This window comes from Alosa alosa, chromosome 3 (genome assembly GCF_017589495.1).
Source record: "Alosa alosa isolate M-15738 ecotype Scorff River chromosome 3, AALO_Geno_1.1, whole genome shotgun sequence".
In the NCBI taxonomy this organism is placed as follows: domain Eukaryota; kingdom Metazoa; phylum Chordata; class Actinopteri; order Clupeiformes; family Clupeidae; genus Alosa; species Alosa alosa.
In genome coordinates, this window is record NC_063191.1 from 15185451 (window position 1) to 15206413 (window position 20963).

The following is a 20963-nucleotide window of genomic DNA, read 5'->3' on the forward strand; positions in this document are numbered from 1 at the left end:
TCATACTCTCCTCTCTCTCTCTGTCTCTAGAGACTGGAGGCTCTCTTTGTTTGGATATACAGTGTGTGTGTGTGTGTGTGTGTGTGTGTGTGTGTGTGTGTGTGTGTGTGTGTGTGTGTGTGTGTGTGTGTGTGTGTGTGTGTGTGTGTGAATGTGTGTGTGTTTGTAGGTTTTTTGTGTTTGTGAGATCCTGTTAGATTTTGTGTGTGTGTGTGTGTGTGTGTGTGTGTGTGTGAGAGCGGGAGAGAGAGAGGAAGAGACACACTGGGCTGTGAAGGATGTTTGGCTGACAGCACGTCTCAGTCATCCTCATGCTCGCCCACTGGACCACACCACCATCTGTTTCAAGCTCTCTTTGTCTGTCTGTCTCACACACACACTCTTCCTCTCTCTCTCTCTCTCTCTCTCTCTCTCTCTCTCTCTCTCTCTCTCTCTCTCTCTGTGCAGTGTATCGTTCCTGTGGTCCAGAGGAGTTCCGCTGTGCTGACGGCCGCTGTCTCCTGAGCGCCCAGTGGGAGTGCGACGGCCACCTCGACTGCCCCGACCACTCCGACGAGCTCCCCCGGAACCTCAAATGCCTTGCCGCAGGTGAGGGCTCCACTCCTCCTCCTCCTCATCCTCTTCCTCCTCCCCTTCCTCATCCTCCTCATCATCATCTCCCTTCTCCTTCTAATCGTCCCCCTGGTTCTCTACCTTTTCATTCTCCTCCTCCTCATCCTCCCCTTCCTCTTCCTCCTCCAACTTCTTCTCATCCTCTTGGTCCTCCTCCTCATCCTCCTTTTCCTCCTCTTCCTCCTCATCTTCAGTAAAATGTCCATCTCAAGGCCACGGCACTGACCCAGACCTGCTGCATGGGCATTGCCTTACTAAAGCCGTCCGCGGAAGGTTATTAACAGCCAGTGTGAAGTTATATCCTTCGGAAACCACATGTATTGATTAGCTGGGTTTGTCTATGGCTCCAAACCACTTTGCCCTCCCTCTTACAGAACGTGTGCTGTGTACGAACACCAGTGCTTCCATGCGCATCACTTGTTGCTGTTGAGCCCTTAATGTCGTTCTTGTCACACACGTCAACATGTGTGTGTGTGTGTGTGTCGTATGTGTGTGTCTCGTATGTGTGCTCTTTCAGAGAGCCTGTGCAACGGCTCCTTCTTCATGTGCTCCAACGGCCGCTGCATCTCGGAGAGCAGCCTCTGCGACCAGAAGGACGACTGCGGCGACCGCTCGGACGAGAAGAACTGCAACGTCAACGAGTGCCTGAACCGGCGCGTCAGCGGCTGCACGCAGGACTGCCAGGACCTGACTGTAGGCTACAAGGTCAGAGGGGTCGTTCACACCCTTTAGTTACACTTTATATTACAGTCACAGTACAGACTAGAGGTCACGGTGTTAGATTGGCAGGGTAGTTTTGTGTGTGTGTGTGTGTGTGTGTGTGTGTGTGTGTGTGTGTGAGTGTGTGTGTGTGTGTGTGTGTGTGTGTGTGTGTGGTTGTGTGTGTATGTGTGTGGTTGTGTGTGTGTGTGTGTATGTGTGTGGGTGTGGGTGTGTTTTGTGTGTTTGTGTAATTAGATCATTATGCAACCATTAGCATAGTGGTATAAATGGAAGTGAACCACCAAAAGATATAATATGCATACTGTCATTAAGATGCCGGTTGGTGTCATATCCATCACATGCCATGCCACACAGATGCAATAACCATGCACTGAGGCAGATACAGTACAAACTGGTTTTCACTCACTTGAAATTACGTCAACTGACGATACAGAGAGACCCCTTGGCTTTGGCTTTGCTTGAAGTTGTAAAAAAAAGAGTTAAAATGGATGTCGCTACTTCTTCTTCTCCTGTCCTGAATTAATGATAACAACAGGCAGATGCCCTGGGCAGCCATTAGTGACCTTTGACACACAAATGTAAAAAAAAATTAATTGCAGTTTTAAGGGGATGTGGTAAATGGAAGAATAAAAGCTCACCTTCATATAATTGCCTCCTTTTGTCGGACAGCGACTTAACATTATGCATAGAGCACGACAAAACGCAATTATTTTTATCCATTACTCTAGCACCTTGTATTTAACTTTTCCTTTCTCCCCTCATGTCCTTAAAATAATATAATGATGAAATCGTCGTTTGTATTTAACTAGACGGTTGAGAAGATAGATAGACTGACTGACAGGGTGCCTGGCGGGCCGTTAGACTGACAGGGCGACTGGCATCGTGATGCGTGTGTTTACATAAGTCAAAAGCCGGCTGGATTTACATCTGAGATATCCGTTAACACTGAACGGGCCTTAAACCTCACACACACACACACACACACACACACACACACACACACGACACACACACACACGCCACGCACACACACACACACACACACACATATACCTCTCCAGGGTGCGAGTCCTTCAGAGATGGACAGTTGTGCTGAGTAACCGCGGGCTTGGCTGACACGGCCGGGCAGGCCTGGTCCGGTGCCAAGTCACGGCCGTCGCACTGAATTGACCCACAGCTGTCATCGTGGCGGAGCCCTGCCACTAGCCATCGGTCAGGGACACAATTCTGTCAGATGGCCCCCTGCCACCACCAGCCCCACTCCCTACCTACCACCTACCCCCCTGCCGCCACTCACTGCCTTTCTCCGCGTCAATATAGTGGCAGATAGAACAGGGAGGGTTGTCCGTGGGAGGGGTGGGTGTCAGCGTGGGCGAACAGCGCTGGAGAAAAGACTCGGCAGCGTAACATGGAGCGATCAGTGCAGAAGGTTAGAGGGGTGTGTGGATGACACTGGGCCCTCAGCCAAAGCCTAGAGAGAGAGAGAGAGTAGAGAAAGTAGAGAGAGAGAGAGAGTGTGTGTGTGTGTGTGTGTGAGAAAGAGAGAGAGACAGAGAGTAGAGAAAGAAAAAGAAAAAAAAATGAGAAAAACTCTTGTGTGAGTCAGCAAAAAAGAGGACTGAGATGGAAGAGAGATGGCGACCTTCAGACGGGCGGAGGTCCCCTGGGTCTCTTACCAACCACCAATTTGTTGTTGTTTTTTTCTTGTTTTCGTTGTTGTTGTTGCTTTCCATCTCTTAGTTTTGGAGTTAGACTTTTGAAATGCGAAAGGAAAGTAGTTGAAATTTCTCTCTGCCTCGACTGCTTGACATGGTAATGATAGACCAGGGTTTTGCCGTCATTTCTAGATCGTTGTTCGTATCGAACCGAGGCCATTTGATGGCCTCTGCTGAGGTAAACATGTTGATAGGCACCAATAACGCTGTGTGTGTGTGTGTGTGTGTGTGTGTGTGTGTGTGTGTGTGTGTGTGTGTCTGTGTCTGTGTTTGTGTTCGTGTCACAGTGTAAGTGCTGGCCAGGCTTTCGCCTGAAGAACGACGCCAAGACGTGCGTGGACGTCGACGAGTGCACCTCCACGCTGCCCTGCAGTCAGACCTGCGTCAACACCTACGGCTCCTACAAGTGCTCATGTGTGGACGGCTACGAGGCCAACAAAAACAACCCAGACAGCTGCAAGTCCATCTCAGGTGACCTTCCCAAACCATAACACTATTTGACTAATGGACGCGGCCTCTAGCCTCATAAGAATTCTGTTTTTGTTTCTTTGATCACTCGTTGAGCTCAAGTGCATATCGGATATCGGTGTGGATGTTGAATGTTTGACTTGGGAGAGAGTTTGTTTTATTTCGCCTCATGCAGAAAGGGTATTCATGACTTTTCAGTGCCAGTGGTCTACACTTCATGCAGTCATAATGTATTGCCTATGCAAGATGAGAGCCTGTAGGAAAGCACTGCATGCGCATGATGGGAATAAGGAAAAACATTTAAGACGGAAGTCACGCCGAGAAAGTAGCGGGTGAACCTCAGAACACCACCTAGACATTAATTCCTTCCTTCCTTTGATCATGGAAGTGTTGCATCAAAGGATGAGAAATCAAATGCTCCTCTGTCTTCCCCCTTAGCTGAGGAGCCTCTTCTCATCCTTGCCGACCATCACGAAATCAGGAAGTTGAGTATTGATGGATCCAACTACACGCTGCTCAAACAGGTAAGAAGAATAGTAGCAACAAGCCCCCACAATGCACCCCGATTTGGAAAGATTTCTCTCGCTGTGATGTCCATTATGTATGGTGTTATGAATAATGCACACACGCAATCTGTATCAACTCATAGTGTGCTCATACTCTCAATAGCCTTCCATCCAGACACAACCATAATCGTCATTATCTTCCTTCCTCCTTTCTCTCCTCTCCTCCTTTAGTCCCCATCTTTCTCTTTTTCACTGTTGCCCGTAAACGCGCTCCTTCGTTGTAAAAACCAGGCCTCTGGGTTTGCATGGCTTTAAATCAGAGGTAATGAATGAGGCAACGGGAGGACCATGAAATGGTGGGGTCAGGGTGTGTGTGGGGGCCTTGAATCCCTAATGGTGTGACAATTAGGCGGCCGCACGGTGCCGTGCAGCGGTGTGGTGACGTGGCCATGATAACAACAGCGTATACTGTCACTCTCTAGCGCCCGCGTCCTTTGGAAAAACACTAATTGAAGCTATTAAGTGTGCCGTCTGCTCGGCATAGAATCCTGGCGACAGCCATGAAAAGCGCATTGCGCTGCTTCATCATCATCACGGGCTGGATGCTAAAAACAGCCCCACTCACCTCTGCACAGCCCACATGGCTGCTGTATAGTTCTGTCATGATATAGTGTTCTTTACATTCACATAATTAGCTATTCCACAGTGGTTATCAGGGGGTGGGGGGTTAAAGACAGAATTGTCAGGGTTTTGAAAAAAATGTACTTGAAGGTTGCATTGAAGCGAAATGCTAAATATATTTAAATCTTGAGAATAATTTTAGACGCTTTCGACACACATGAATTGCGCATTACAATCCATATACTTTGCTGCTTGGAAAGAAGCTGCATATATATATATATATATATATATATATATATATATCAAAGATGAATAATTTTAAACGTAATATATAGTTCTGAAATTTCAGACACATTAAAATTCATAGCACCATCCATGAATAGTGTAATACAACTTAGCCCGCAGACTCCCCATTTTTATGTCCCTCCTGCACAATCAGTCCAGCTATTGAATGACCTCATCAAGCATCATTCACCTCAATCACCATTAGCCCCAACGATGGCTCCCCCAGGGCATGTGTGGTTAGAGCCGGGCCCCAGGTGTCCTGTTAGCATTTAGCATGGCCGCCACCTCCACTGCTGACCCCGTGCTGGGAATACCGGTCCCACGTCCCGAGCCCCTCCATTCATAATTAAATCAATGTAAATATGACATGATCCAATCACCGCACATGACTAATGGCCTTCATTTTTTGCCAGGCCTCGTTCGCCGGTCCCGAGGATGAATCTTTTTTTTTTTTTTATATCGCTAGCTGTACAACACAATGGTGTAATTCAGCTTGAGTTAGCTGGAAGAATGTTACCCCGTGGAGATGAGTAATTTTTATTTTTCCTCAGTAGTGTTAAGAAAGTAATTGTTTGTCCTCAGGGCCCAGCTGATAAATCAGTTTAAAATCGAAGGAGAGAGAAGGGGGAGAAGGGTCCTGGCAGAACAAGACGCAAGTGTAAGGTCTTTTCTTCTCTGCTTGTTTGCACATCTTGACAGGATATTGATGCCGATTGAGCGTCAGGTTTGGCCTCCTCACTTGTCGTCTTCTCACCTCCCCTCCGGTGCGAGAGAGCGCACTCCGTTCTGACACCTCGGGGTGAGATGAGGCGAGGTTTGTCGAGATGCGCTGATTGGGCGCGGCACCGAGGTGCCTAAGTGACGGACGGCTCCCAGGCGGGAACATGACAGTAGCGAACGCAGCGCGGCCCACCACGGACTCAGGTGCGGCTTTGAAGGCGAAACCTCCTGCGGGCGCTTTTCCCCAGCAGGGGGTTAAACGAGCCTCCACAGGCATCCATCTCAACAAGCGCAGCGATTGGCAAAAAAAAAATCAATATGATCACAAAGACATCACGGAGACCATATGACCCCCCTCTCTCTCTTACATCCCACCATTCCTTCTCATGGCAGATCAGATGTGTGCGAATCAAAAGGAGCGTGACTCTGAAACCCAAGCTAATGACGGAGCTAATGACGCCCTCCAGCTAGCGGAGCATTATGAGTCTGTGGAAGATGGCACCCCTGCTTGTAAGTGCCACAGACAATGAGCCCGCAGCGCTGGGGCCATTGCCTCTTGCTGTAATCATGGCAGGAATGGCTGCTTTGATTGCTCAGGAGAGATCCTTCCAGGCACTGCGCTGTACACAGGAGAGACTTCAGGCTGAGCTTTGAGTTGCAGGAGCTGGAGCTTAGGGAGCTTTGGGGGAATCGATGGTGTTCCTCTCCCCACTTCTATTCTCTTTCAATCTCTCTTTCTCTCTCTCTCCTTTGTTCAATCTCTCTCCCTCTATATATCTATCTATCTATCCATCTATTCATCTATCTCTATCTCTGTCTCTCTCTGTCTCTCTCTCTCTCTCTCTCTCTCTCTTTCTCTCTCTCTCTCCTTTATATGATCTGTCCTCTGATGGCTGCTCCTTTACCATTCTTCCACAGGGCCTGAACAACATCATCAGCATAGACTTTGACTATAGGAAAGAGTTTATCTACTGGATAGACTCCACCAGACCCAGTGGACGCAAGATCAACCGGATGCGTCTCAATGGCAGCGACCTTAAGGTATGAATATGCTTTTTCTCTTTCACTAAAGTAGATGGCCCTCAAGCAGATCTTACATAGTCTCAAAGACCATTACTAAATGCCACTGATGTACAAAATATCTATACACCAAGAATCACATATTGTCCTTGTGTTCTATGTAGTATATCCATCATTGTAAACACTGAAAAACATTGTTTTAAAGGCAGGTATTTGGCCAGAATGAATGTGTTAGTCCAATCTCAGTATGTCCTGTTATAGCCAAGAGAGTGGTTTGTAAAGGTCTTTTCAACAAAATGAGAAACCAGGCCTTCCCAATCACTATATGCAGTGCATTGCCTCCAAGAGTTTGAAGTTTTACAAACTCAAGGTCACAGAAATAAAGATCAGGCAGCATTGTAATTCCCATGGTTGGGATTCATTCTGGAGTTACAGCCCTATAAAGAAAGGCCACAGGAAATGTGCTGAACGGTAATAATATTTTTTTACTAACAGCAGAGAAGTGTTGCTCCTATTCTAAGAAAATTATTTACCCGGCCATTTATCCCCAATCCCAGACCTGTAATTTTAGTTGTGTGTGTGTGTGTGTGTGTGTGTGTGTGTGTGTGTGTGTGTGTGTGTGTGTGTGTGTGTGTGTTTATGTGTTTGTGTTTGTGTCAGTGTGTGTGTGTGTGTGTGTGTGTGTGTGTGTGTGTGTGTGTGTGTTTTGTGTGTGTGTGTGTGCGCACGCTGATGTACTGCAGCTGGTTCTCTCTTAAGCAGAAAGCCTCCCACAAGCAGAGTAAAGTTAACACTATCCACCATTGTACACATGCACTTAACCACTCATATACATAGCACACCCAGACAGACAGTTCCAGCAGCACCACTACCTTCTCCCTTGCACATAAACAACCCTCAGCAATAGGTACAATCGCCCAGCCAATCACGGGCCTCCATAGCCTGTAAGCGCAGTGCCACTGCTGGACGAGGCTCTCCTCCCCACTCCTCTCCCCTCCCCTCCTCTCCTCTCCCCTCCCTCCTCTCCTCCCCCCTCTCCCTCCTCTCCTCTCATCTCCCCTCCTCTCCTCTCCCCTCCTCTCCTCTCCCTTCTCTCCTCCCTCCTCTCCCCTCCTCTCCTCTCATCTCCTCTCCTCTCCTCTCCCCTCCTCTCCTCTCCTTCTCCTTTCCTCTCCTCCCTCTCCTCTCCCCTCCTCTCCTCCCCTCCCCTCCTCTCCTCTCCTCTCCCCTCCTCTCCTCTCCCCTCCTCTCCTTTCCCTTCTCTCCTCTCTCTCCCCTTCTCTCCTCTCCCTCCCCTCCCTCTCCCTCCCCTTCTCTCTCCTCCTCCCTTCTCTCCCCTCCTCTCCCCTCCTCTCCTCTCCCTCCTCCTCTCTTCTCTCCTCTCCCTCCCCTTCTCTCCTCTCCCTCCTCTCCTCTCCTCTCCTCATGGTGTTAGGAATGGAATACAGCACGGGGCTGAAAGCCTCATTTAGCTTGATTACACCCCAAACGGCCCCACGGATCCATTAGTGCAGCTCAGCAAGAGCCCCTGGAAGGGCAAATTAATATGATTCTCTTCCCCTTTTACTTTTAGTAGGGTGGGGTGGGAAGGAGCGTGTGTGTGTGTGTGTGTGTGGTGGTGGTGGTTGGGGAACTCAGTCATTAATAAAACAATGCATCTGTGAAAGCGGTTATAGTAAACACGGAGCTGAAGAATTTGAGTGTTTGCTGTGTGTGGTTGTTCGGGGATGAAATAGAGTAGTCAAAAAGTCAACATCAACTGAAGGAGGGTAATGCTCGATTGTCATGCCTTGACACTATATGCCTCACTCCTTCACTCTGCATTCGAATTGCTGATGAATATATATCGAACACCTTGCCCATCCTCTGAACTTTGCATAATAATAAACTATTGCCCTGAGCAAGCATAGCATACACCACTAGCTTCTATTCCTCTGGACTGAGTGCCTGTCATCACCAAGACCTTGGCTGCATATTTTTAATTTCGGAATATTAAAAGTCATTGATTAGACATCAGCAAATGGCGGACGTAGAAGTCTGGATCATTCAGGTGATGTTTCTGGGCATGAAACAGAAAAGGAAACCATAGAAGAAGAAGACCTGTTTTTGCACTCTCCTTATTCAGTTAGACGTCATAATACATTTTATGGCAAAAAAAGCATAAAAGTAGATATTTTTGAATAAAGCTTTGTACTGCCATGTTCCCTTTTTGAATGACTAACAAGGCATAATGATATCTCTTTTTCTCATCATTATTGCAGGATTTCTGTATAGAAAGTCTTCTGTCTTTTGAGTACTTAGAAATGACAAAAGACTTTTTGTTTGTCTTTTTCAGTTGGGTATGCCAATTAGTGCATGTTGTAACAAGACTTTGAATATCATTTGAATGCTTACCAATTCTGATTAAGACCATACTGGGTAACCTCAATTTACAGTAATCCCACCTTCCGCAGTGAAGCCATTTTTATTATCTCCCTCAGCTCAGTCAGTGAGATGGAGAGCCTCTGCTGATTGACTCTGATATGCATTTGAATTCATCATTTTGAAGTCATCTAACATGCTGATGTATTCAAATGTTGACATTTTAAATGAGTTAACCTTCATTTCCGCAGAAGGCAATCCTTGAAATCAATGCATGGAGAGAGAGAGAGAAAAAGAGAGAGAGAGAGAGAGAGAGAGAGAGAGAGAGAAAGAGAGAAAGAGAGAGAGCTCCAGAATGCCAGAGCCTCCTTACTGCTCCACTCAAAATGATAATCAGAGTCGTCCTGCTTCCAGGGGGTGACGGGTAGTCTGTGATTAGGGGAGTGTCCCCTCGATCTGTGACATTTGAGTGGGAAATCAGAAGCGGAGCCCGTGAAACGCCCGTGGAGGATGCGTCGTAGCACTGAGCTGGCACGCGATACTGCGCTGCACTGAATTCAATCATGGGAGGGGGAAAGACCTTAGAACACGTGGTGTCTCCCTTAAGGAGTAATTGCGTGGCTGTTGTTCTTTCATGTTTGTATTTTTTTCCCCTCCTCTATCATTTAACAATATTGAGAGAAGTGTTTTCTATGTGCCAGCTGGCCCATTAGGGTTGCCAGATAAGGTCTGTCTAAGTCAAAAGCAATGTCAGATTGGATGAGAGTAGCTGTTCACACAACAGGCGCTAAGAGACCATACTTCAGGTTGCTGGCACCTCTATTGGCAACGCGTCTCTTGGTGATTAACTCAACTTTGTTTTCATGTTCTTAAACGTCTGCCTGTTCTTAATTTTACCGCCTCATTATAAGGTTTGTTTTATTCCCCTATCTGCCTCCTGCAGCCATTCAGCAGTATACGGGCTAGCGCTAAGCTAAATGCTCCGGGTGAATCTAATTGGAGGCTGTTCACTGGCCAGTTGCCAGCTGATAAAAAGAAAGTCCTTCTGCCGTTTTAAACACTTCCAATTATCCGGGTAGATTGTTCACAGAACGGCCGTCCCCAGCTCGTTGGCGGTGGACTGGATCGGGAAGAACCTTTACTGGTGTGATGTTGAGAGGAAAACCCTGGAGGTGTCCAAGTCCAACGGTCTGTACCCCACTGTGCTGGTCAGCACTGGAATGAAGAACCCTACCGATATCGCCTTGGATTCACAGATTGGGTATGTCCCTGTATTACTGTTTTCCCTTGTGTTAGTGTGCCATAGGTACCTCAATATTAACAGTGCTACCGATTTTATGATGGCGCATATTAAACAGGGCCTTCAATCTACCTGGGAGTTTGATTTTTGATTTTCCTGCTGAATGCATGTGCAAAGAAGAGAAAATAACTCAAAAAACAGTAAATAAGTAATGAACTGAAAACTAATAATGTATATGCTCACCGTCCAACTGAATTTAAATTGTATGTCAGTGAGGCTATCAAAACCTCGCCCAAGGCCAGAGGCCCTTATCCGCATAGTATAATTCTACATCCTGTACTGTAGGAGTCATGCATGCGTACATTTCAAGACACAGTAGTGTAAACAGTCAATGACTCCGGTCCAGTCACTCATAAAATTGTGATTCTGTAAGGGGGGTCTTGAGTGCCTCTTGGCTGCCAGAATAGACTGAAGATTTCTTGTCTACTGGATAACCAGCTAGGAGTAACGTGCTGAGGATGGCTGTTAGTTGCCGCAAGACTGGTCAATTCCTGTCCACTTTTGCACCTATCGATTTCCATTTGTGAAACTCTGTATCCAACCTGTATTCTCCGCCAGGGTGACACTGTGTTTTTTTAATCATTCTCTCTCTCTCTCTCTCTCTCTCTCTCTCTCTCTCTCTCTCTCTCTCTCTCTTTCTCTCTCTCTCTCTGGGCAGGTATGTGTTTTGGATCGACTGTTGTGAAAACTCACACATCGGGCGAGTGGGCATGGATGGACGTGGACAGGTGGTTATCATCGACAAGGAGATCTATAGCCCCACTGCCCTGGCCATCGATTACACCAACAAGAGGCTGTACTGGGCCGACGACAGCCACATTCTTTTCGCAAACATGGACGGAACACACAGGCACAAGGGTAAATATAGATCACGTCTCGTAGATCACACCTCGTTTCTTTTCCTTTTTTTTCTTTCTCATCGCCCTTGAGACACAAGTCCGATTTTTGATTTCATGACAGTTTGGTTGCTTATTGCTCATTTGCAGTCTTTGGTAGGAAACACGCATATTTTTGAGCCTTTCAATTGTAACATATTTTGTGCCTCTAATTGTTATTAATCAGTGGGCCACAAAATACTCAAATACAGAGAGAGAGAGAGAGAGAGAGAGAGAGAGAGAGAGAGAGAGAGAGAGAGTGTAGGCAAACAGGTAGACAGAAAGATGTCACCGTAGGATCTGCACATCTGCAAACCTGTTTAAAGTTTAAGTAAAAAAAAAAAAACATATTAATACCATATTAAAGCGATGGTTCGAGTAACCATGACTGAGCCAAACACCCTCCCAGTACCTGTTTTCCCTTGGTGAGACCCTCATTCGAAAGTAGCTGTCAGAAACAAATGACTTTCTGCAGGCTTTATGGAATAACAGAGTATCTCGTAAATTGTCCCACTAATAATTCCCTGAATGGTACGAAACTTCTACAGTAGTGCAACTATGTTCTGTTCTTATAAAAGGAGGCATTGAAAAGTTTGTACACCAGGAGTTTATTTAAATAACACTTGCCTGATGGATTCTACTCTCTGCTGCTATCGCTGCGCCGACGTTACTTCCGTGATTTGGGAAAAGCCTGTAAAAGTCCTGGCAGGAAGCATGCATAAGGATGTAGATCCAGGAATGCACTAATATGTTGTTCGTAGTACCAGTTTGCAACAATTATTAGTTAACACTAAGTTGTAAACACTTAGGAAAAAAAATAATAAAAACTGGATATACCAAAAAACTTTGATGTAATCGCTTCCCTGCCAGGACTTTACGGGCTTTTCCCAAATCATAGAAGTACAAGGATACAACAAGGATACAAGGAAGTTTATTGTCACATGCATATAGTTACTGGAAGTAAGAAAATGCAGTGAAATTATGTCTGGTGTCAGCCTATTTGTGCATTAATGGGGGGTGCAGTAGAAAGGGGTTTAGTAGGATTAAGTGGCAAGGGGCTGCATAAAAAGGTGGGAGGATTGGGATTGGGTGGGGGGCACCAACAAGGAGCACCCAAAAGCAATAGGGACAGCAAAAAAACTCCCTTACCAAGGAAGAAACCTTGGGCAGATCCCGGCTCAAGGGGCTAACCCAACTGCCAGGGGTCTTGGTGTGTGTGTGTTGGGGGGATGACAGGGAGATGGGATAGTGTGCTGTGTATGTGGGGGGAGGGCAGTGTGCAATATGTGTGTTGGAGAAGCTTCCTCATGAGACAATGTGCTGTGTATTGGGGCAGTGTGCTGTAAAGTATGTTGGGGATGTGTGTTGGAAGCTTCCTGATGAAATAATGTGCTGTGTGTATGTAGGGGCAGGGACTTACTATTGCAAGCAGAGTACTGTATGTAATGTATGTAGATTGACAGTGAAGAGATGTGTACGGATGAGTGGGCAGTAACTGTGTGTGTGTGTGTGTGTGTGTAGTGTGTAGGTGGGTAGGTGGGGGCAGTGTGCATAAAGTATGGGGGGGATGTGTGAAGCTTCCTGATGAAATAATGTGATTTGATGAAGTGCGTCAACACAGCGGTAGATAGCAGCAGAGTACAAGCTATCAGGCAAGTGTTATTTAAATAAACTCCTCGTGTACTTACAAACTTCCCAATGCCTCGTTTTATGAGTAAATAATATAGTTGTACTACTGTAGAAGTTTCGTACCATTCAGGGAATTATTAGTGGGGTAATTTACGATATACTCTGTTGGTTCCATAAGCGCCTGCAGAAAGTCATTCGTTTCTGACAGCGCTACTCGACCAGGGTTCGACCAAGGGAAAACAGGTTCTGAGAGGGTGTTTGGCTCGGGGTCATGGTGCAAAGGACCCTAGGGTGAAATTACTCCGAACTATTACTTTAACTGCCCCCGTGTATTAACATCACAGCTGAAGAAATGTTGTAAAATCAATGTATAAACCTCGGCTAATAGTTGGGAAATTATGGTACACAGCTCACACACATGCTCTCTATCTCCCCAGTCCCCCATGATCACATCCAGACGGTGATGGGCTTGACCCTGTTTGAGGACTTCATCTACTGGACAGACGGCAAGTCCAAGTCCCTGCGTCGCGCACACAAGACCACGGGCGAGCACAGTATGGAGCTTCTCAACTCCTGGCAGGCCATTGAGTCCATAACGGTGTATCACCCATTACGCCAGCCTGAAGGTAGTTGCACTGCTACGTTACTGTAGATATGCTGCTGGCACTGCATGGAGTCTTATGTGTTCTTATTATCCTACAGTGTCTGATGGGTTAAAGTCTCATTGTGAAGCTTCTGATGGGACTATCTATGTGATATTGCTTCTTGAGTGATCATAAGCCTTAACAGTGTAACAACAATTTGATTTAAGATTTTTAAGCAAAGGTTTGGTAGACAGTATGAACAGCAAAGGCATGATTATAACAACAAAAGTTCACTACAAATCAGCTTGCAATGCATTGGCCTCAGTACGATCGAAGCCGTGTAGATGAAAAGCCATATTGGGTGTTGTTTGTTTGTTTACTTGTTGATGTGATTGTGTTTGTTTGTTTACTTGTTGATGTGTGTGTGTGTGTTTGTTTGTTTACTTGTTGATGTGTGTGTGTGTGTTTATTTGTTTACTTGTTGATGTGTGTGTGTGTGTGTGTGTGTTTGTTTACTTGTTGATGTGTGTGTGTGTGTGTGTTTGTTTGTTTACTTGTTGATGTGTGTGTGTGTGTGTGTGTTTATTTGTTTACTTGTTGATGTGTGTGTGTGTGTGTGTGTGTGTGTGTGTGTTTTGTCTCCTGCTGTCTACAGTTCAGAAGCACCAGTGCCAAGTGGCCAACGGAGGGTGCAGCCACCTGTGCCTGTTGTCTCCAGGTGGTGCACACAGGTGTGCCTGCCCCACTAATTTCTACCTGGCGGCCGACAACAAGACCTGCCTGTCCAACTGCACCGCCAGCCAGGTAAGGAGTGGACACCAGCACACTCCTCCTCTGTGAATCTCTCTCTCTCTCTCTCTCTCCCTCTATCTTTCTCTATCTTTTTATGTGTGTGAGTGTGCAAATTTGTGTAGAGAGAGATATAGAGTTTTTGAGTGTGTGTGAATGTAAATAGGTGCACGTTTGTGTATGTGTGGTGTAGGTTGTGTACTGTATGTGTGGTGTAGGTTGTGTGTGTGTGTGGTGTAGGTTGTGTGTGTGTGTGTGTGTGTGTGTGTGTGGTGTAGGTTGTGTGTGTCTCTGTGTGTGTGTGCCTCTCACTGAAGATGTACGATACTTTTGTTTTTCGAAAATCTCCTTTTGTTCTGTTCTATCAGCAAATGGCTTGTCCACATGACAACAGCTCTATGGCTCTTTCAGCGCTCTAAAGAGCATCTTATGTAAGCACACTTCTAAACACGCAAGGCTGGAACATGACTGTGGCAAAAACACCAATTACAGTGTATGCTGCATTATGTTCTGTACTCCTTTTCGTTTCATTTGTGCAGAGGGTGGCATTGTAAAGAGCACAGCTCTGTTTCTGCCAAGTGTGATCAGTAATTCTATAGTTCAAGTGAAAGAGCACAGCACTAACAACAACAGAATGGCATTTTTTTTTGTCTGAGGGAACACTTAGTGGAACTTGGAACTGGAAGTGTAACTTACTTTAGCTGAAAGTATCTCAGTGCATCTGCTAAACGAATGTATGTGTGTTTACTTTGTGTAAAGGTTTAGATGTTGAATTTCCCCTAGGGATCAATAAAGTATATCTATCTATCTATCTATCTATCTATCTATCTATCTATCTATTTACTGTTGTACATTGTACACTATGTACACTACACATCATTTTACAGTGTGGATGTGTAAATGCATGTGAATATGTAAGCATGTGTACTGTACTGTATATGATAGGGAAAATGTTCATCTAAGGGATAACGGCTGTCCCGGTATATGGAATGGATTTAATTGTAATAGCCATGCATCTATGGCACACATAGGAAACATGCAGTTCAGTTTAGGAAGAAGACATGTTCAGTTTGTTGTACTTCTTTCTTTGGTTACTGACACTGCATTGATATGGAACGGTGATTGGACATTTTTTTTACCAGATCTATTTCATAATTAACAGCACACTGTCAGCCAATTAGAAAATAGTATTTCTTGTCTCTGGCGGAGAAATACCATTTAACGTGTAACACAGTGTACATGTGCATAAGTGTGCCTTGCACATACATGAGGGCTAACATGCAGATGGATGTGTGTGTGTAGTTTCGCTGTGGAACAGATGAGTGTATTCCCTTCTGGTGGAAGTGCGACACCGTGGACGACTGCGGGGACGGCTCGGATGAGCCTGCGGACTGCCGTGAGTAACTCTTCCGCACCTCCAATCAATCTGACCCACTCACGTCTACACCACCGTTCCCTATCACTGTCCCTTCTTCACTAATGCTGTACTGTAATGTATGCATCAGGCTCTGGGAATCAGAGAGGTGTTAATGCTCTGTGCTAGAAATGCCATCCACTGTCTTCCTTGACACGCTTCAGATTTGAGGAGGGAAACAAAAAAGATCAGCTCATCAGAAGGTTACCAGAGAAGTTTACTTGAGCAGTATTTCTGAAACCTCAACCGCATACTTTCACCAAGAAAAAGAAGCAAATGCACTTTCAGTCCTAGTTGAAACATCTGGGTTCCAAGTTGGTCTATGACTCATGGGAGTGTGTAGACCTGAGTGAATAGAAGGAGAAAATGAAAGGCTTTCTTTGATGATAGTTATTAAGAGGAGCCGGTGGTATTCAGAAAAAGGGCAAGGCGCACAAATCTCATCCCTGGGCAGTCGGAGCCACAATTGTCTCTTCAGTGGAATCCTCTATGATCAATCTACGCTGGACGAGTAACACATGTGTGGCCTTGGGTTAAGTGTAAGTGGGGGGTTCTGGAGTGTTGGGTGTTGATTTGTTGTTGTGTTCTTGTACGCAGCGGAGTTTAAATGTCAGCCGGGGCGCTTCCAGTGTGGCACTGGTCTTTGTGCTCTCCCGCCCTTCATCTGCGACGGCGAGAACGACTGCGGCGACAACTCGGACGAAGCCAACTGTGGTAAAGAGGAGAGAGATGTGTGATAACTGCTCATGCTTGGACAGGGACAGAGGGATGTCTCTGTCTGTTTATCGTAGCTTTCCTTCACTCTCCTTCTCTGTCACTCTGTTTCAAATCAAATCAGATCAAATGAGGCTTTCTTGGCATGTTGGCTGTCAACTTTGCGTTAGTATTTATTTATTCATTTATCACATTAATATAGATTCTTTCTTTCTTTCTTTCTTTCTTTCTTTCTTTCTGTCTTTCTTTCTTTTTTTATTTCTTTCTTTCTTTCTGTTTCACTCTCCTTCTGTGACAACATCTCTGTTCATAGTACTCTTCTGTCCTTGTTTCTTTCTGGTATTTCCTCTCTTTCATATACATGTACTATACTATACTATACTATAGCCTTTCTTGCCCCTGCTGTGCAATACTGTCACACGTCCCTATTTGCCCCCTCTCTCTCCCCCTCCCCTATTTCTCTCTCTCTTCCTCTCTCACAATTCACCACCCATCAAATATGCCACACAGACAAGCAATAGCTCTAACCAGCATTCTCACCCGTCAACAAGTTTAACGGTTGTTTTCTTCAAATGCTCGATAATTCATAACTGTTAGCGTTGCCCCCACGCCTTGCAATCGATAACCACTTTAGGAACATCAGAGAAAGATTACGGGCCATTCTGTCATCCGACAGTAGCTATCAGGATGTATTGAAGTCAACACACATTTCCACTCCCATACTGATTAATGCAGCGGCAGGTCCGTAATGGCAATAATAAGGCCATTTAGACCTTGACATCTTGTTTCTGGGGAGAAGGGCTCAATGTGTCATGTCTTTTTATGTATGTAGAATACAAAGTGCATTATGTAATATGTTATATATTTGTAATATTTGAGAACACTGGCACTTGAGAAACAATTCTTGAATAATAAACAATTAATCATTTTTGAATATTTCAGAACCTATGATGGATACATATTGTAGTTTTGCTGCTGTTTATATGCATTATTTGAAATTATGTTAATAATAAAGTTAATGCTAAGTTTTTTGGTCACTCTTCCTATGGTTTGCAGACACGTACATCTGCCTGTCAGGGCAGTTTAAGTGCACGCGGAAACAGAAGTGCATCCCACTCAACCTCCGCTGCAACGGCCAGGACGACTGCGGAGACGGCGAGGACGAGACCGACTGTCGTAAGGCCCTCTCCCTTCCTTCATCCTTCCCTCCCTTTGTCTCTTCCTCCCTCTCCCTTCCTTCATCCTTCCCTCCCTTTGTCTCTTCCTCCCTCTCTCCTCCCTCTCTCCATCCCTCTCTCTCTCTCTTAGTCTGTGGTTAGAGTTAAATATAGGTACAATGCAAAAGGACCTCGTCTCGTGAAGGTGACAGGTGCTGTGACAGCACGATCGAGAACAGAGCTCTTTTCGGGTCTTCGTCTGTCTCTAGGCTGTCTCTCTGTCTCTTTCTCTCCCTCTCTCCTGCTCTATCCCTCCATCTCTCTCTCCCTCTCCCCCCACTCTATCCCTCTATCCCTCTCTCTTTCTTTTACTTCTCTTCTCCTAGTGCATGTCCTCCAGCGAAACACTGACTGACAGATCTAAAAAAAAAAAACACCCCCCTCATATCTCTCTCTTTCTCTCTCTATGTGTCACTGAAGAGGAGGAGAGGGAGGAGAAGGAGGAGACAAAGTGAGGGATTGATGAGGAGAGGGGAGGGAAATCTCTCTCTCTTTCTCTTTCTCTCTCTCTCTTTCTCTCCTCCTCAGACACACTGCATTCTCTCCTTCACCGCAAAGACTTAATGCCTCTGACAGACAGGAGCCTTTTGGTTGTCGACAGTTGGGATCCACAGCGCTCGTTTCACGGCGTGAAGAGGCTGGGGGAAGGTTTCTCGTTTCGGCAGTGGTTACGTAGACGGCCTACATGCCACTCTGGCATGGCTCTTCAAGACGAGATTTGAGTGTTTGTTACAGTAAGAGTGCCGTTGGTGGAGCAATGCACTGCGGGGGTTTGGATGGAGGATTAATTGAAGCAAAGGGTGACCCAGGGACATTTCAAACTCACTCTCATCTTCAAAAACAACAGAAAAGAAAAATCACCTTCAAAGCCTAGTTTCAGCAATTGGAACTTTTTTTGTTGTTTTTTTGTGTGTGGAAATAACCAACGTTTTGGCTGCAATGGTGCCTTGAATTTCCCCTTGGGGATCATTAAAGTATCTATCTATCTATCTATCTATCTCTATCTATCTATCTATCTCCATCTATCCATCCATTCATCCCATCTGACCCATTGACCCATCTTTGATTTGTGTTCTTTCTTGCCCTGCAGAGTAAGGATTCAAATCAGGGGCTTCAGAGGCATTACAGTAAAACTCTTATACACTAATAGTGGATTCTGCTAGCGAAGAACCAGCTGAGTGCACTGTCTAGTGTGAGGGAGCAGAACATGGTGTGGAATTCAGTTTGAACACCGTATTTAGTGTGGATGAAGTTGGTATATTCCATTATACGATATATTATTAAGAAGAGTAGTAGGAATGATTTTTTTCTGCTTTGAACATCGAACTACAAGTGAAGAACATTAGTATTTTGTGTGAGGGGAAGTCCAACAGTTCTACATGGCTACTACTTTTAGGCGGGGGTCACATCAGCAAGCGGCAGCGGCAAACGTAACGCAACTCTCAGACCATAATACTGTACGTTTTATCTCATTCCTAAGCAACACAAAGGGTTTGTCAATTGAATACGCTGGCGTTGCGCTTTTGAAAGTTCAACACTCAGCTTGTTTAACACCAGCATTACACCAGCATTGCCACCGTTCCCCTGCCGAACCATAGAGAACAATAGGAAACCTGCTGCTTGCCGCTGGCTAATGTGATCCCCGCCTTAGGCTCTCAGTCAGGATGATGTGGAACATGTGCGTCCATTATGTAGACAAGAGAGGAAAGGACAGATGGCAGGAGATAGAGAAGGGCACAGGTACTCATGACGAATGTCCGAAGAATGGAGTTGACCTGAAAAAAAAAGGGGAAGTTTATTGATGCAATATTTCAACCTTCATGCAGTGTATTAGGACATGTCATCTTAGGACACCGTCAGCTGACAGGTGAACCGATCGCAGACGGAAGATCTGATTATGCCGTTTCATCTGAGGCTGCCGTTTCGCCCGCTGATGCTCGGTGGTGCAATTGGACAGGCCTGACAGAGGTTTTCCCCAGATCTGATCCTTTTTTCATCTCGTGTCTGAGACCTGACTGCTGACGATGTCATAATACGAACACCGTACCCATTACAAAATGTTGCATTCATAAAAGCTTATCCTTTTTCAGAGCGCAGTCTCTCAGTCTCCGGTATACAGACTTTCCTGTATCCATAGATCAACTGTGTGTGTGTGTGTGTGAGAGTGTGTGTATTTACCTCTCTGGAATAAAAAAAAAAAGTACCTGCACACTGTTGCTGCTGCTCCCGAAGTGATTTATTACACAACGTTTTGACCAATGTTGGTCTTCGTGAGGTGTTCATTTACCTATCAGTCCAATGTTGGTCTTCGTCAGGTGTGTATTAACCTCTCTCCTATCTCTTCTCTCCATCTCCCTCCATGTTGTGTGTTCCTCTCCTCCCCAGCCGAGAGCACGTGCTCCCCGGACCAGTTCCAGTGTAAGACCACCATGCACTGCATCTCCAAGCTGTGGGTGTGTGATGAGGACCCAGACTGTGCAGACGGCTCCGACGAGGCCAACTGCGGTGAGTCAGGGAGTGACCGGGGGAGATCTGGCTGAGCTCTGGCCACCAGTCACCCAGCCAGCTAGCCATCTAAGCTCACGCCTTAGGCACCAATCACACAGCCACTCAGGCCACCAATGCCACAGCTGGTGCGCTGTGGTGGCCTCGCTCAGCACAGATAAGGGGGGATTATCTACATCGCTCTCCTCCTCTACCATTATCGTCTTTTTTCTCCCTACTTCCCTCTCTCTCTGTGTGCCCTTCACAATGCTGAGCCTAGTACTGACAAAAATGCACAAATATAAAATGTCTTTCTTTCTCTCTTTTTCTTTTCTTTCTTTCTTTTCCATCAGTCTTTTTTCCTTCTTTCTCTTTATCCCTCTTTTCTCGGGGCTGTCCAACCCTGGCATTTTCTCGCTGTACTCACATACTGTAGACTATCGTGCAGTGCTTGTCTCTCTTCTCTCTCTCTCTCTCTCTCTCTCTCTCTCTCTCTCTCTCTCTCTCTCTCTTTCTTTCTCTTTCTATCATTCCTGATTTAGGCACTGAAGGCACTTCTCCTCCCCGTTCTCTCCTGTTTTATTTCCACTGGCCTGTAACAAATCCCCATCCTCTGGCCCTATCCAGCTGTCTTCTCTCGCCTGACATGCCTCACTCACTGTCTATACACACTAACACACACACACACACATACACATACACACACACACACACACACACACACACACACACACATGAACATACTCACACAAAACACACACACACACACACACACACACACGCATGCATACATACACATACAGTATGAAGACAGACAGAAAGACACACACACACACACACACACACACACACACACACACACACACACATTGCTTCTACATCGGCCAGTCGTTCTCGTCATGGCCTGTGACTCTATTCCTCTAATC

The 20963-nt window shown here is 45.8% G+C and overlaps 1 protein-coding gene across 11 annotated transcripts in view; it reads left to right on the forward strand.

Annotated features, from left to right (window-relative positions):
• The window catches only part of LOC125291559 (low-density lipoprotein receptor-related protein 1B-like), a 344912-nt gene that overhangs the window by 283344 nt on the left and 40605 nt on the right, over window positions 1–20963 (forward strand). For all 11 annotated transcript variants that reach the window (XR_007193020.1, XM_048238358.1, XM_048238347.1 and 8 more), the window contains 13 exons: window positions 448–588; window positions 1130–1317; window positions 3338–3521; window positions 3957–4042; window positions 6569–6691; window positions 10111–10292; window positions 10990–11189; window positions 13273–13461; window positions 14075–14223; window positions 15511–15604; window positions 16220–16336; window positions 17393–17512; window positions 19939–20058. Coding sequence is in view for 10 of the 11 variants with exons in the window: in XM_048238358.1 (XP_048094315.1) it covers window positions 448–588; window positions 1130–1317; window positions 3338–3521; window positions 3957–4042; window positions 6569–6691; window positions 10111–10292; window positions 10990–11189; window positions 13273–13461; window positions 14075–14223; window positions 15511–15604; window positions 16220–16336; window positions 17393–17512; window positions 19939–20058 (1893 nt within the window). In the remaining variant the exon portion in view is untranslated. The remainder of the gene's footprint in view (window positions 1–447; window positions 589–1129; window positions 1318–3337; window positions 3522–3956; window positions 4043–6568; window positions 6692–10110; window positions 10293–10989; window positions 11190–13272; window positions 13462–14074; window positions 14224–15510; window positions 15605–16219; window positions 16337–17392; window positions 17513–19938; window positions 20059–20963) is intronic.